This window comes from Euphorbia lathyris, chromosome 5 (genome assembly GCF_963576675.1).
Source record: "Euphorbia lathyris chromosome 5, ddEupLath1.1, whole genome shotgun sequence".
NCBI lineage: Eukaryota > Viridiplantae > Streptophyta > Magnoliopsida > Malpighiales > Euphorbiaceae > Euphorbia > Euphorbia lathyris.
The window spans coordinates 64,842,795-64,855,879 of NC_088914.1; the positions used below are offsets into that span (position 1 = coordinate 64,842,795).

The 13,085-nt window shown below is 34.6% G+C and overlaps 1 protein-coding gene across 1 annotated transcript; it reads right to left on the minus strand.

The window, feature by feature from the left end:
• Window positions 1-6,628: 6,628 nt before the first annotated feature.
• On the minus strand, window positions 6,629-8,804 carry LOC136230499 (L-type lectin-domain containing receptor kinase IX.1-like). The gene has a single exon (XM_066019582.1). It carries the CDS (start codon window positions 8,765-8,767, stop codon window positions 6,731-6,733), a length of 2,037 nt encoding a protein of 678 aa, XP_065875654.1. The 5' UTR covers window positions 8,768-8,804; the 3' UTR covers window positions 6,629-6,730.
• Between the last annotated feature and the right edge of the window lie 4,281 nt (window positions 8,805-13,085).

Here is a 13,085-nt window from a genome sequence, read left to right on the forward strand (position 1 = left end):
CTGAAAGTTGTTCTTGCTCAGCTGTTGTCTTGTACTCTTTGTCGAATCAACTCAGCAGCTTCGTCCCGAAGTTGTTCCACGAAGGTCTTCTAGATCCTTCTTTTGCTGAGCTGCGTTTTGTACATAACGACAGCGTTTTGACATACGCGGGCCGAGTTGCCTTAAACTGTTTGACTTGGGCTTTGACTTTCGTATTGGGCTTTGGGCCTTTTAATCTTTGTGTCTTATAAACAATTTAACTCAACATTGAATAAACACATTAGTAGAATAAATCAAAGCATTTAAACTTAGTGTGTTTAGAATATTTTTCAATTACTCTTAAACAATTTTGTCAAATCAAAATTATGTGGAAATGTGTTTCAACAATAGAGACTAAGAAGTAAACTCAAAGCTTCTCCTTGTATCACATATGCTCTCACCAATCTCGCCATCTCTTAGAATCTTAGAAAAGCGAGTCAACTCCGCAACTCACGGTTGAGTCAGTACCGAGAACAGAAGATAAAGGTTAACGATCAGTGAGAATAAGAGAGAGATCAAGATCTTTTTATCATTAATGAGGTCTTCCTATTTATAGGAGTTATGCATCTAAATCATATCCCATAATATTATTGGACTCCGTCTAAGTAAGCTAGAGTCATGTTGAACTTACCCTTTGGACGGATTAAAAGGCTCTGCTGGACTGATTTAGCCTAAGGTCCATATTCTTTATGGCAAACAAAAGCGATGTTAATTAAAAGTTCTTGTGAACTTGGTTTTTTATCATCCATAAAGGATGCAATAATGAATAGTTAAAAATTATTTAGATTTTTCAATAAGTTATCATATCATTTAACTAAAATTAAATATTGGATGGATTTTTTCAAACTTTGTGTAAAAAGTATAGCTACTTGTTTTAAAATTGCAAGTAATGTATATATATAAAAAGAATCCAAGAATAGGCATTTTGGAGGTCATTTTGTAGTTTCCATACAAAATTTTCATGAAAATCTGGTATATTTGAGGAAAATAATATACAAAACAAAAGGAGAGTAAGGCAAGTTAAAGTGGGAATTGAAGAAATCGAAATGGACCACACGAAAAAAGCATGGAAAGATTGAAAAATCAAAGATCAAAATAGATTGAGTTTCATGGTCAATAACGAGGAAGAATATTGAAAAACAATCCACAAAATTCACTCTCATATGATCAACGAAAGAAAAATAAACCTTTGTTACCTATTAAAGTTGGTTGGAATGGTTAATGATTTTGAGTCATCTAAGTTAGATCTCGAGTTCGAATCTTTCTGTATTCAGAAAACGTTAATTGGAAAATGATCCACATATTTTAAATTAATCAATAAATAAATTATAAAAGTAAAAGTTTCATAAAAAAATCTAAATAACTAAAAAATAAAAATAATAAATTATTGTGTCGAGCAAAACTTTTTTTTAGTAACGTTGAAGATGAAACGTGTTAATTTTCTAGACATATGAATGATAATTTTATCAAAGATCAAAATACAAAAAATACAAATTAAGGTTGAATTAAGTGGTTAAGGGTTTCAAGTCGTTTAAACTAGATCACGAGTTTGACTCCTAGCGTACGCAGAAAGTTTTAATTGGGAGAGGATCTACTTAAAAGGACTCTGACGAGCATAAAACCGAGAGATTAGATAAATTATCAAAAAATATAAAAAAAAATGTTAATTTTGTAGAAATATGCATGATAATTTCCATAAAAAATGCAAAAAAAAAAATCTTTTATTTGTACAGATTAAACCTCTATCTTTTATTTGGACAGATTGAGGTCATGATCTTTTATTTGGATACAATAAACTTGTAGTCATTTATTTTTGGTAATATTAAACCCTTATTTGTTAAATTGGTTATATTTTGTACGGTTCGAAATAAAGTTTTTACAAATTTCTTATAATCACATTACACATATTAAAAAAATTCTCTCAAACTATTAAAAATAAAAAATTTAAATGCATGTGAAATAAAAAATACTCTATTAATTGAGTTTTATTGTCAAAACACAATCGGTTATCAAAACATTGAGTTTTATCAAAGGTTTAATATGTTTAAATAATAGAAAAGCGTTTAACACATCAATAAAAAAAAATGAAAATTTTTAGGAGTCTCGGATACTTTTTGCCCATAAAAAATGGTAACAACACGGTTACCAATATTTATTTATTTTGAAGTTCCTACTTTTTCTCCATAGCTGTTTAAGTTTTTTGATCTTATATTACCGGTGACGTTCAACTACATCAATGAACGAGATGTGAAAGGATTGATACACGAGCTAGATGTATCGAAGAGAGAGAGAGAGAGGGAAGCTATGTTAATTCCTTAATCACTCATGATTAGCTCTTAAATTTATCCTTATATATATCTAGGAGTAATTAGGGTCTTATAAGGATCCGATCCAGGCTATTAATGAATGAACCTTAATATTTGGCAGATTACAGAATGTAAATCTAAAAATGTATATTATATATAAATTAATAAAACAAGCAGAGAGAAAATCTCGTGTAAATGATTCACTTAATTTACACAAAATATCAATACAAAACAAACTTCTATGTTAATTAAAAGAAATTTTTTTTTTTTTATGTATATCAAGTATAAATTAATAAAATGAAACAAATAGAGGGAAAATTTCATATTAAATAGTACTAGAAAACAAACTTCACAATTCTCCGCATTTGATAATATTTATTTAAAAAAAAATTATGCATTTGTTAACTTTTCTTTTTTGTTTAATTCTTTGAAATATAGGAAAGACATTAACTCCTACAGGTCAATAACGACCTAGATCAAGAAATATCATTTAGAAAATGTCATAATAAGATATTTTGTTTGAAAAATGTGGATTTTGTTAATGCGATGGATTCTACGGTCAACGACCTAAATGAAGTAATTTAATTGAAAAAATATCAGTAAAAGTTTGTGGATATTTTTACGTGGATTTTTTAGGTCTTTGATAATATTAATGTGGTTCATTTATCGATATGATAAGCAGAAACAAATATTCTAGAAATTTTAATAAAGAAAATATCGTGTAGAATATTCATATTTAAAATATTATGGATTTCTTAAATAAAAAAAAATCTATGCATTTATTAAGTTTTTTTTGTGTGTAAAATAGAAAAAAATACGGTAGCTCCTATGGGTCAATGAACTAAATGAAGAAACGTAAATTAAAAAAATATTAGTAAAAGTTCGTGGGTATATATTTACGGGTAAATTTGTAAATGCAAAAGGATAATTTGAAATAATAAAAAAGATGATGGCCAAATGTTAGTAAAAAAAGTTATGGATATTTGTTCGATAATGTAGATCATTACAAACCTTCTTTTGGTTACTTTGTTTAAAAAAAATAAATGCGTTGGATATTAACCGTCAATCGATCTAAATGAGTAAGTCAATTGGAAAAATATCCTCATGTTTATTGTGAAGATGAGCAAAAATAGATGTTCTAGAAATTTTCATAAAAAAAATGTCGTGTAGAATGTTCATATTTAAATTTTATGGATTTACTAAATAAAAAAACTATGCATTTATTAAGTTTTTATTTTTATTAAATTATGTGAAATAGAAAATATACGGTGGCTCCGACGGGTCAACAATTAAATGAAGAAACGTAAATTAAAAAATCTTAGTAAAAGAAAAATACTTTGACAACAAAGAATAATGAAAAAAAATAAAAAAAAAGTGTGCCACAGTTTCGTTTTAAACTGTGATAGTGGACTCGAGAGTGTGAATGTGATAAACATGGACATTAAGGACTCGAGAATTATTTCGTTTCTACCCAAACCTGCGTAGGACAGAGGCGTCTCGTCTGCTCCTTGCTCACACAACCAGGCACACCGTGGTAGTCTGCTCTCTAAGTTTTTCGGCGGAACCAACATGCTATTCGCTTTCTTCTTCTTCAAATCTCAATCTCAGGATGTAAGTATTCTTATTGTATGTGAAATAGAAAATAAAAAAGAATAGAATATTGTTTGAAATATTAATTAGAAGGGACAAAAAAGCAAAGTAAAATAAAAGATTGGAAATAAGTAAAAATAAATTATAATCTTATGTAAAGTGTAAAAAATGAATAATTAGCTATAAAAATTAGAAAACTAGATTATAGTATCTCAAAGAAACAAACATGAGTGATTTGCTAGGTAGTTCTAAACTGTATATATTCGTGACCTGTTCTTGAACACCAAATTCCACTTCATATATCATTCAAGATAATCACCTAAGCCAAAATATTAATTCAGACTGTCTAAAAAAGAGATGAGGGGCCAATGTTAGTAAAAAAAAAAAAAGTAAAAAAAGATGAGGGACTAATGTTAGTAAATTAAAAAGAAGAGGGCCAATGTTAGTAAAAAAAGTTATGGATATTTATACGATTATGTGTAAATCATTACAGAATCTTCTTTTAGTTAATTTGTTAAAAAAGATAAATGCGTCGGATTTTGACGGTAAATCAACCTAAATGTGTAAATTAATTGAAAGCATAATACTTTGACTATAAAAAATAATGATAAGAACAAAAAAAGTGTGTCACAGTTTCGTTTTAAACTGTCATAGTGGACTCGAGAGTATGAATGGGATAAATATAGATCCTAAGGATCCGAGAATTATTTCATTTCTACCCAAATCCGTATAGGACAAAGGCGCCTCACCTGCTCCTCCTTCACAGAACCAGGCACACGGTGGTGATTTGCTCTCTAAATTTTTCGGCAGAGCCAACATGTCGCTTCCTCTTCTCCAAATCTCGATATGAGAATGTAAGCACTCTTATTTTATGTGAAATTGAACCAAAGTCGGGGGTCGAATTATAATATGGATTCAATTGCATATAATTTAAACAATTAGGATGATTTTACAAAACACAATGACTACATTAAATCAAAAACAAGAGGGGCCAATGTACGAAGATAGTGGGATTAAATGGCATAAATTGATGAGGGACCAATATTAATAAATTAAAAAATATTAGTAAATTAAAAAGATGACGGCCAATGTTAGTAAAAAAAAAAGTTATGGATATTTGTACATGTGTAGAACATTAAAAATCTTCTATTGGTTAATTTATCTATAAAAAAAATAAATGTGTTGGATATTGATGGCCAATCGATCTAAATGAGTAAGTCAATTGAAAAATATTCAATATTGTCATACTGGCTGAAAGTAGGAATTCCAAATCTTCTAGACGTCGGCTGACATTGAATTTCCTTAGATAAAGGTGTGCACGTGTCGGATAAGGTTGAATATACACCTCACAAATCAGGTCTACTCAAATGTTTCCTTTCTAAAGAACTTGAATATATCTTGCTTGCTAAGAGGTGTTTCCTCCTTGGCCTTCAACTTATTTGCCTTTGGATATTTATGCCAGCTGCCTAAGGGCTTTGAGGATAATCAACGTCTACTCCGCTTGCGCTCCCTAGATTGGTTTCTCCGTTTTCCCTCAGTTTTTATGTTTTGTCCTAACGCCGATGAGGAGTTCTTGACTGTGAATATCTGTTAGTGGGAGAAGGGCTTCGGGAACGCTCCTTCGTGGTTTTAGTGGATTCCCGACTGGACTCTACGATATGAACATGCTTATTTCGAAGGTCCTCTTTCGACTTCTGCAACTAGCGTTTGAGGTTGACCATTTTTTTTATGAGCCGCTTTTGCGTCATCCATGTCTTTCTGCATCTGTACTAAATTTGGGCTAAGCCTCTGAGAGACTTCTTCCGCCAAGAGTTGGTATTGAGGATCAAGCTGAGTCTGGCGCTCTGCCTGCTGATAACATCCTCCTCGTGATTACGATGAATCTCTGATTGAACTCGATTGGATGCAGCCATCTTTCAATGATCTGATGTATCGTCGATTTATCGGGTCCACGCTCACAGCAACAATGATAATTGTGTTTCTGAACTTGTCTACGTGTCCAAGTTGTCTTGACAATCCTCCACCGTACTTAACCTGTAAAACAGAACCGTATGTCAGACGGGGCCAGAGTCCAGCGAGTCCGCTCTGATGCATGAGTCAGTTTATGATTTAGGAGGGATTGAAGAGTATGGACTAGTTGTGAGATAACAGTTAACATATCATATATGGTGTCTATACCTATCTATACATAGGAGTTTTTTAGGTTAAGTCATTCACTAATTAGGAATCCTTATGAATTGAGGATATACTTGTCCCATAAGGAATCTATGTCTTAGGAGGAATTCTTTGTCATATAGGATTCTCGAAGGTTCCTCTGTCGGAGGAAGTCAAAGCCTTTAAAGATGCTCTTGGCCAATCTCCTTTACGCGTGATCTTTTATCTCAAAGGGGATGGTGCTGACGTCATCTGTGTGATATTATTTTGCATGATATCACAAGAGGAACATCGCTAAAAGTAGAGTTGTTACTTCGAGAAAAGGTAAGCATGCTTTCAACCAACAAAATTTCACCAAGAGGGAAACCATCGATGAGATTGTTTTTGAACTAATTGTTACCTGATTTTTGTGCTAAACATGTCCAATATTCCAACTTCAGAACCATTTTAACCCTTAATTTGCAAAAGGAAGAAAGAAACTATATCAATATGTGTGATCCCACATTAACCAATTGTAAGCTTCAAAAAAAAGAAGGGCCTAATATGGAACTATTTGACAGACAAATGATAAATATATGAAATCAAAGATTACAATTTGGTAGGATTCACAACTCATAAAACTTTGCTAACACTATACAAGCACACATTACATAATTAAAAAGCTAAATTCTTTGGTTTAGGTAATCTGTAGCTCTCTCAGATTTAAGAAGAGATTTTGTAGATCCACCAGACAAGATTGAAGAATTGGTAGTAGAGCAGGTGCTGCCTGTAGTTGTTGACGTATACGTAAACTTGCACATATTCATCGGAGGCGCATAATACATCGGCACAGGCAATTTCGCAGGAAGCGTAGGCAGAGAAGCTTCAAAACTAAGAACATTAATCACTTGTTTAATAGACGGCCGATGCACGAAATCCGGATGGCAACACCACAATCCAACAATCATTAAACATTCCAATTGTCTTTCATCAAATTGACCAATTAATCTACTGTCCAAAGCTTCAACAAGTTGCCCTTTTCCATACAAATCCCACACCCATTCTATTAGTCTTACCCTGCCTGCTTCTTCCCTTATATCAACAGGTTTTCGTCCACACGCGATTTCAAGCGCCACAACTCCGAAGCTGTACACATCTGATTCCTTACTCGCCTTGCCTGTGGTTACACATTCGGGCGCTAAGTAGCCCATGGTGCCCGCTAACACAGTTGTCTGCGAACCAAGGTCATGGTCTACGAGTCTTGCCAGGCCGAAATCACCAAGCTTGGCATTGAAATTTGAGTCCAGCATTATATTGCTGGACTTTATATCTCTATGTACCACACATTGTTCCCATTCTTCGTGGAGATATAACAACGCAGAAGCTAAACCGAGAGCGATTTTGTACCTGATTGACCAGATTAAACTTGTTTTTCCTCTTCCGAATAGGTGAGAATCAAGGCTTCCGTTAGGCATGTACTCGTATACCAAAAGAAGCTCGCCTCTTTCGTGACACCAGCCGATTAGTTGTACCAAATTTCTGTGGCGTAAACGACTAATTATTTTCACTTCTGATACGTATTCCTTTTTACCTTGCTTGGAACCTCTCGATACTTTCTTAACCGCAATTTCTGTTTTGGAATCGGTCAATAGTCCTTTATAAACACCCCCGAATCCGCCTTCTCCTAGCTTTCCAGCCTCCGTGAAGTCATTTGTTGCTCGATTTAGCTCGCGGTAAGTGAATCTCTTCGGCCCTGTCCCTCTCTCAAATTCATCATCCATGGAAACATCCACAGGATCATGTTCTTCCCTTCTAAGGACAAACTTTCGCCTCCAGAATACACAAATCCCAGCAGACATCACTACAACCGAACCCACAGCTAAACCGACAGCGATAAACAACCCTGTTTGAGTTCTAGCTTTCTTGTCAATTTCCAAGGTGGAACTGAAATCCCATGAGTTAACGTTGTGTAATTCAACCCAAGACCCTGTTGAAGCAGAAAACCCAATTTTAACCCATTCAGGCAAAAATTCCCTCAAATCAATAATATATGAAAGGCTAAAACTTCCATTAAAGACAGGATTTTTAGAGTAAGTGAGGAAGACACTCAGGTTTTTGGTAGTGGAATTGTAAGTTATCCAAGCATTCCCTTCTGTTCCGTTTTTCATATCCCCTTTCCATGTCAAATTAGCAACGGAAACAATCGAATTCACATCGATTCCTACATGATTCGCCGTGGGATCCCATGTGTTTCCGAAGCTATCAAATTCAACAGCAACGATTTGATTGAGTTTAGAGGAAGTGAAAGCAGTAGCAGGACTAAAAAGGGCAAGAAATCCACCACTGGAATCGTCAGGAATTCTAGAATCAATCGGGGCGAGGAAAAAAGACATTCCGTCGCCAACTTGTTGAGGATTAACAGCTTTCATGGTGAAAGAGAAGTGAGTGGTGAAATCTGTCAATTTTTTTGATTTGGCATCCCAAAGACGGACTGGATATCTATAAGACGCCCGTCCAGTGCTGCTTTCCAAGTTAGAATCTTGAGCATTTTTTGTTAATTGAAGAACATTGTTGGCTGAGAAAGCATCGCCGTCGAAGGATATGTCCCCCATATTTGGATTAAAACGGGTGAAATTGAAGGAGATTGAGGTTGCAAGAGGAAGTAACAGCATCAAGAAAATGATGATCGCCATTAACATAGAAGTATGGGGAGACCTCATTTGATCAAAAAGCTTAGAAAAGAGAATTGAAATTGAAATATTGGGTGGAAGATACTATGAGTGCTAGTTGAACTTTATGCATTTGTCTCCAAGTAGTTGGCCAAAGTTTCATATGTATGGAATTTGTTTTGACCATTTCTTGGTAATTTCAACAACTTAATTAGTTATGTCGTTTAATTGAGTTGAAATGGTTATAAAAAGTAAGCATGCTTTAGTATTTAAATTACTGATGAACTCATTAGTTAATGTTTAGCTGACCATGTCTCCTGCTAAAGGATCCTAAATCAATTTATCATCCGGACGGCAATTTGCTGCATTTGTTATCTTTTTTCTATCATTTCTTCCCAACTGATGTATATGGCCCTTGACAACGACAAGTTTAATAGTGGACCTAGTGCATATATTTAAGCAATAAAAAAACAAAAGGATGTATTAGTTATGATGTGAGAGAGATCTTTTGTTTATGTGTGCAGTTTAGACCTGCAAGGGATGAAGAACTGAGTAAAGAAGGACCGTGATCGGGGCTTGCACTTCGATGCCAAACTCGGTTAAGAAAGACTTTAGATAGTGAGAATGAGTACCTTCATTCCGTGGAGAGTTCTCATAGTTGGTTGGAATGAGAGTGGATCTAGTGGTTCGGTTTGGCGTGTATGGGGGGATATGAGAGCCCGAAAAGATGGGAATGCTCCTTAGAGCATAGTATAATGAACCGCTCATTATATTCCTTCATCAAACTCTCTCTTATTAGGGTGAGTTTAATACATTGAGTATTTATCAACCACTCAATATATATTGAGTAGTTTATTAAGCGTTTGTCTATTTTTATAATAGATTTTTAATTTTTAAAACAATATGATAGAGTTTAATTAATTGGTGGATCTCTTGTGATTGGTGGATCCCTTAATGATTGAGTGGTTGTAGAATTTAACCATTGGAGTTAATAGTTTAGTAAAGTGAAGTTTATTAAAAAAAAAGTCTTATAATGATGATGTGTCATATATATTGAGTGATTCTGAGTATGAACTATTGGAGATACTCTTATTGATTCATGTGGAAGTTGTGGTAAGGTAGAATCCTTAAAATATCCAAGAATTGGCTCAACTTCCATTGCATTAGTCTCCCCTGTTTTACCTATGTATTCATTCAAAATTAACTCCCAGGTTAGGCAAGCACTCAAGACAATCTTCCTTTTCTCAATGGAAGAACTCTTCAAGGGTGTAAGGATGTACTTGATGTCGTCTTTGCGTATGGTGTATGTGTTTCTTCTTCCCGCATGTAAAGCATCACAGTCAAATTGCTATGGCCTTTCTAAGAGCAAACAGCGAGCATCCATTTCTACAATATTGCATATAACTTCATCTTGATAAACCCCAATGGTGAAAGAAACTTTACACCGGTGAGTAACTCGAAGCTTCTCCACATTGTTGATCCAACCAATATGATAAGGTCTAGGATGTTGCTTAGGAACCAAACCAAACTTGCTCAAGGTGGCTCGAATTAATAATGATATTCTTTTGGCTTCCTCCGTCGACCATCACCTCAGATTTCTTTCCAAGAACCAAGCGATGAGTTTTGAACAATTGATGCATTGGGTCATGCTCGTCCTTATTAGACATTAGCATCCTCGTTAATAAATAAACAATATGCTCATCGTCATCGTCATCATCACCTTCATAGGTATCCCTGCTTTGGCTTAAACGTCCCCAAACTCTTCCTCGTCATAATATAACCCATTTTCATCATCTTCATAGGTAACCCCGTTTAGGAAATATGTGGGTAATCATGTGGATTTGCAACCCTTTGATTTTCTTTCTAAAAGAATGGGTTTTAGTTCCACTCAACGTTCCTGAACTCATCATCATCATGATAAAATCCATCATCATCATATAGCTCATTCTCGGAATCATTCTTTCTCCCTTTAATCTTATTTCCGAAATCATCCTCGGCATAATCAAATTCATCATCGCTATCTAGCTTATTCTCGAAGTTCTTCTCTTTATCAACCTCATCCTCAAACTCATCATCTTCCTCCTCATTCTCATTTTCAAATCTGTTACTCTCTTTTTCAACCCAATCTCGCTTCCCATGATCTATTTCTTCAAGCTCAACACTACACTCATTCGATATTAACACATTAGTCATTGGGCACTCCACATTTCCATCATCCATTTGCTCCATTCCATAGCTCAAGTTGGTTAGTCCATTCACCAAGTTTCCTGACCTAAGCAACATGCTACATCCCAATATAGTTGATCCATTAACATCTCTCCCATCACCATAGCCTTCAACCTCCATACAAAAAGTGATTTCAGCATTCTTCTTAAAAAGAATATCAAGCCCAAAGTCACTCTCAACTTCTTCAAGATTAAGGCTCTCACCTTCCTTAAGCATACGAGTGAAGTTTTGCCTAAGGGGAATTTTATCAAACATATTGGTAGCACCATTTCCAACATGAGTTTCCCCAGTGTTCCCACATACTAGCACTCCTTCCTCTTCATTCATAGTTGAATTAAAATTCTCATTCACAATTTGATTACCCACAAACTCGCAATAAGAATCTAAATCACCATCAACACCATAAACATTCAAATTCTCACTAGTAATTTGATTACCCATAACTTCAACATGAGAAACTGAAAATTTAGGGTTTACCTTTTGAATGTGCAATGAAGGAAAGATTAGTGATGATAAAACGTCATTGACACATTCCTCGACTAAATCAAGTTTCATACAAGCGAATTCTTCCATAGGGTATTTCATCGCTTTGTTCATATTAAACTCGATCTTATCTTCTCCTATCCTTAAAACTACCTTCCCTTCCGACACATCTACTAGAGCGCGTCCCGTGTTCATAAACGGTCTACCGAAAATTAAAGGGCAATTTACATCATATGCAAAGTCTAATATAACAAAATCGGTAGGAAAAATAAATTTATCGACTTTGACTAAAACATCTTCAATTATACCATATGGCCTCTTAGTGGTTTGATCCGCTAATTGCAAAACCAGATTGGTACGTTTGATATCTTCTTCTAAACCTAACTTGTTAAAAATAGACAATGGCATTAAGTTTATACTTGCTCCTAAATCACAAAGACAACTTGGGAATTCAATATCTCCCAACTTACACGGAATAGTAAAACATCCGGGATCTTTGAGTTTAGTGGGCAAATTACTTGATACTATTGAACTACAGTCTTCAGTTAACGAAATGGATGAAATTCCTTCCCAACTGATTTTCTTTGAAATTAAATCTTTTAAAAACTTACCATAGTTAGGAATTTGTGTGATTGCATCCATAAATGTCAAATTGATGTGCAAATTTTTAAGTTTATCCAAAAACGTTAGAAGTTGTTTGTCATAGTCATTATTTCGGACTTTGTGCGGAAAAGGTGGTTTGGGTACAAAAATTTTGGTATTTGTGTCAAATGGTGAACTATTTGTGTTTAAGATATCTTCTTTGGACTTTGGTAAATCAGTTCCTGATAATGTTGCATCTTTGGGCATTTCCGGCCCTTGATAATTTTTCCCTGAACGAAGAGTGATAGCCTTCACCTGCTCTTTCGGATTTTCCTCCGTATGGCTGGGAAGACTTCCCTCTTTTCGGGATGGAATTGATTTAGCAAGTTGACCAATTTGAACCTCCAAATTATGGATGTTAAATGAGTGGTTTTTAATAAGCTGATCGAATTTATTTTCGATCCGTTTAAAACCATCGTCGTGATTACTTATTTTTCCACTGATAGCATCTATAAACTTGTCGATTTTAGAAGATAAAGTGCTAATCGTATCTCTTGACTGATTTTGATAATTAGTGGTACGATTTTGATTAGCACTTGCATTATTGTTATTGTTATCTTTCCAGTTAAAGTTAGGATGATTCCTCTATCCAGAATTATAAGTATTAGAATAAGGATTATTAGTTTGGTTTTGCCCTTGGACAAAATTTACCTGTTCGATCTCACTCATATTTTCGTAATCCACATCCGTTTGGATTGGATTACCATTGGTATCGCGTGGAGTCATAAACTTGTCAATTTTGTGTGATAAAGCAGAAAATTGGGCTTGTAGCATCGCGACTGGATCAAGTTCAACTATACCTTTAACTGATGGTGTGGTTGAGGATGATGGTTTTGCTACCGGTATATGTCCACGTTCCGCGGGCCACATACTGCTGTTGATTGCCATTTCCTCCAAAAGTTCTCTCACTTGGGCTGATGTTTTCTTCATAAATAGCCCTCCCGACATAGCATCTAATGAACCCCTAGTTGTAGGATTTAGTCCATTGTAAAATGTTTGCATTAAAAGTTCAGCGGGT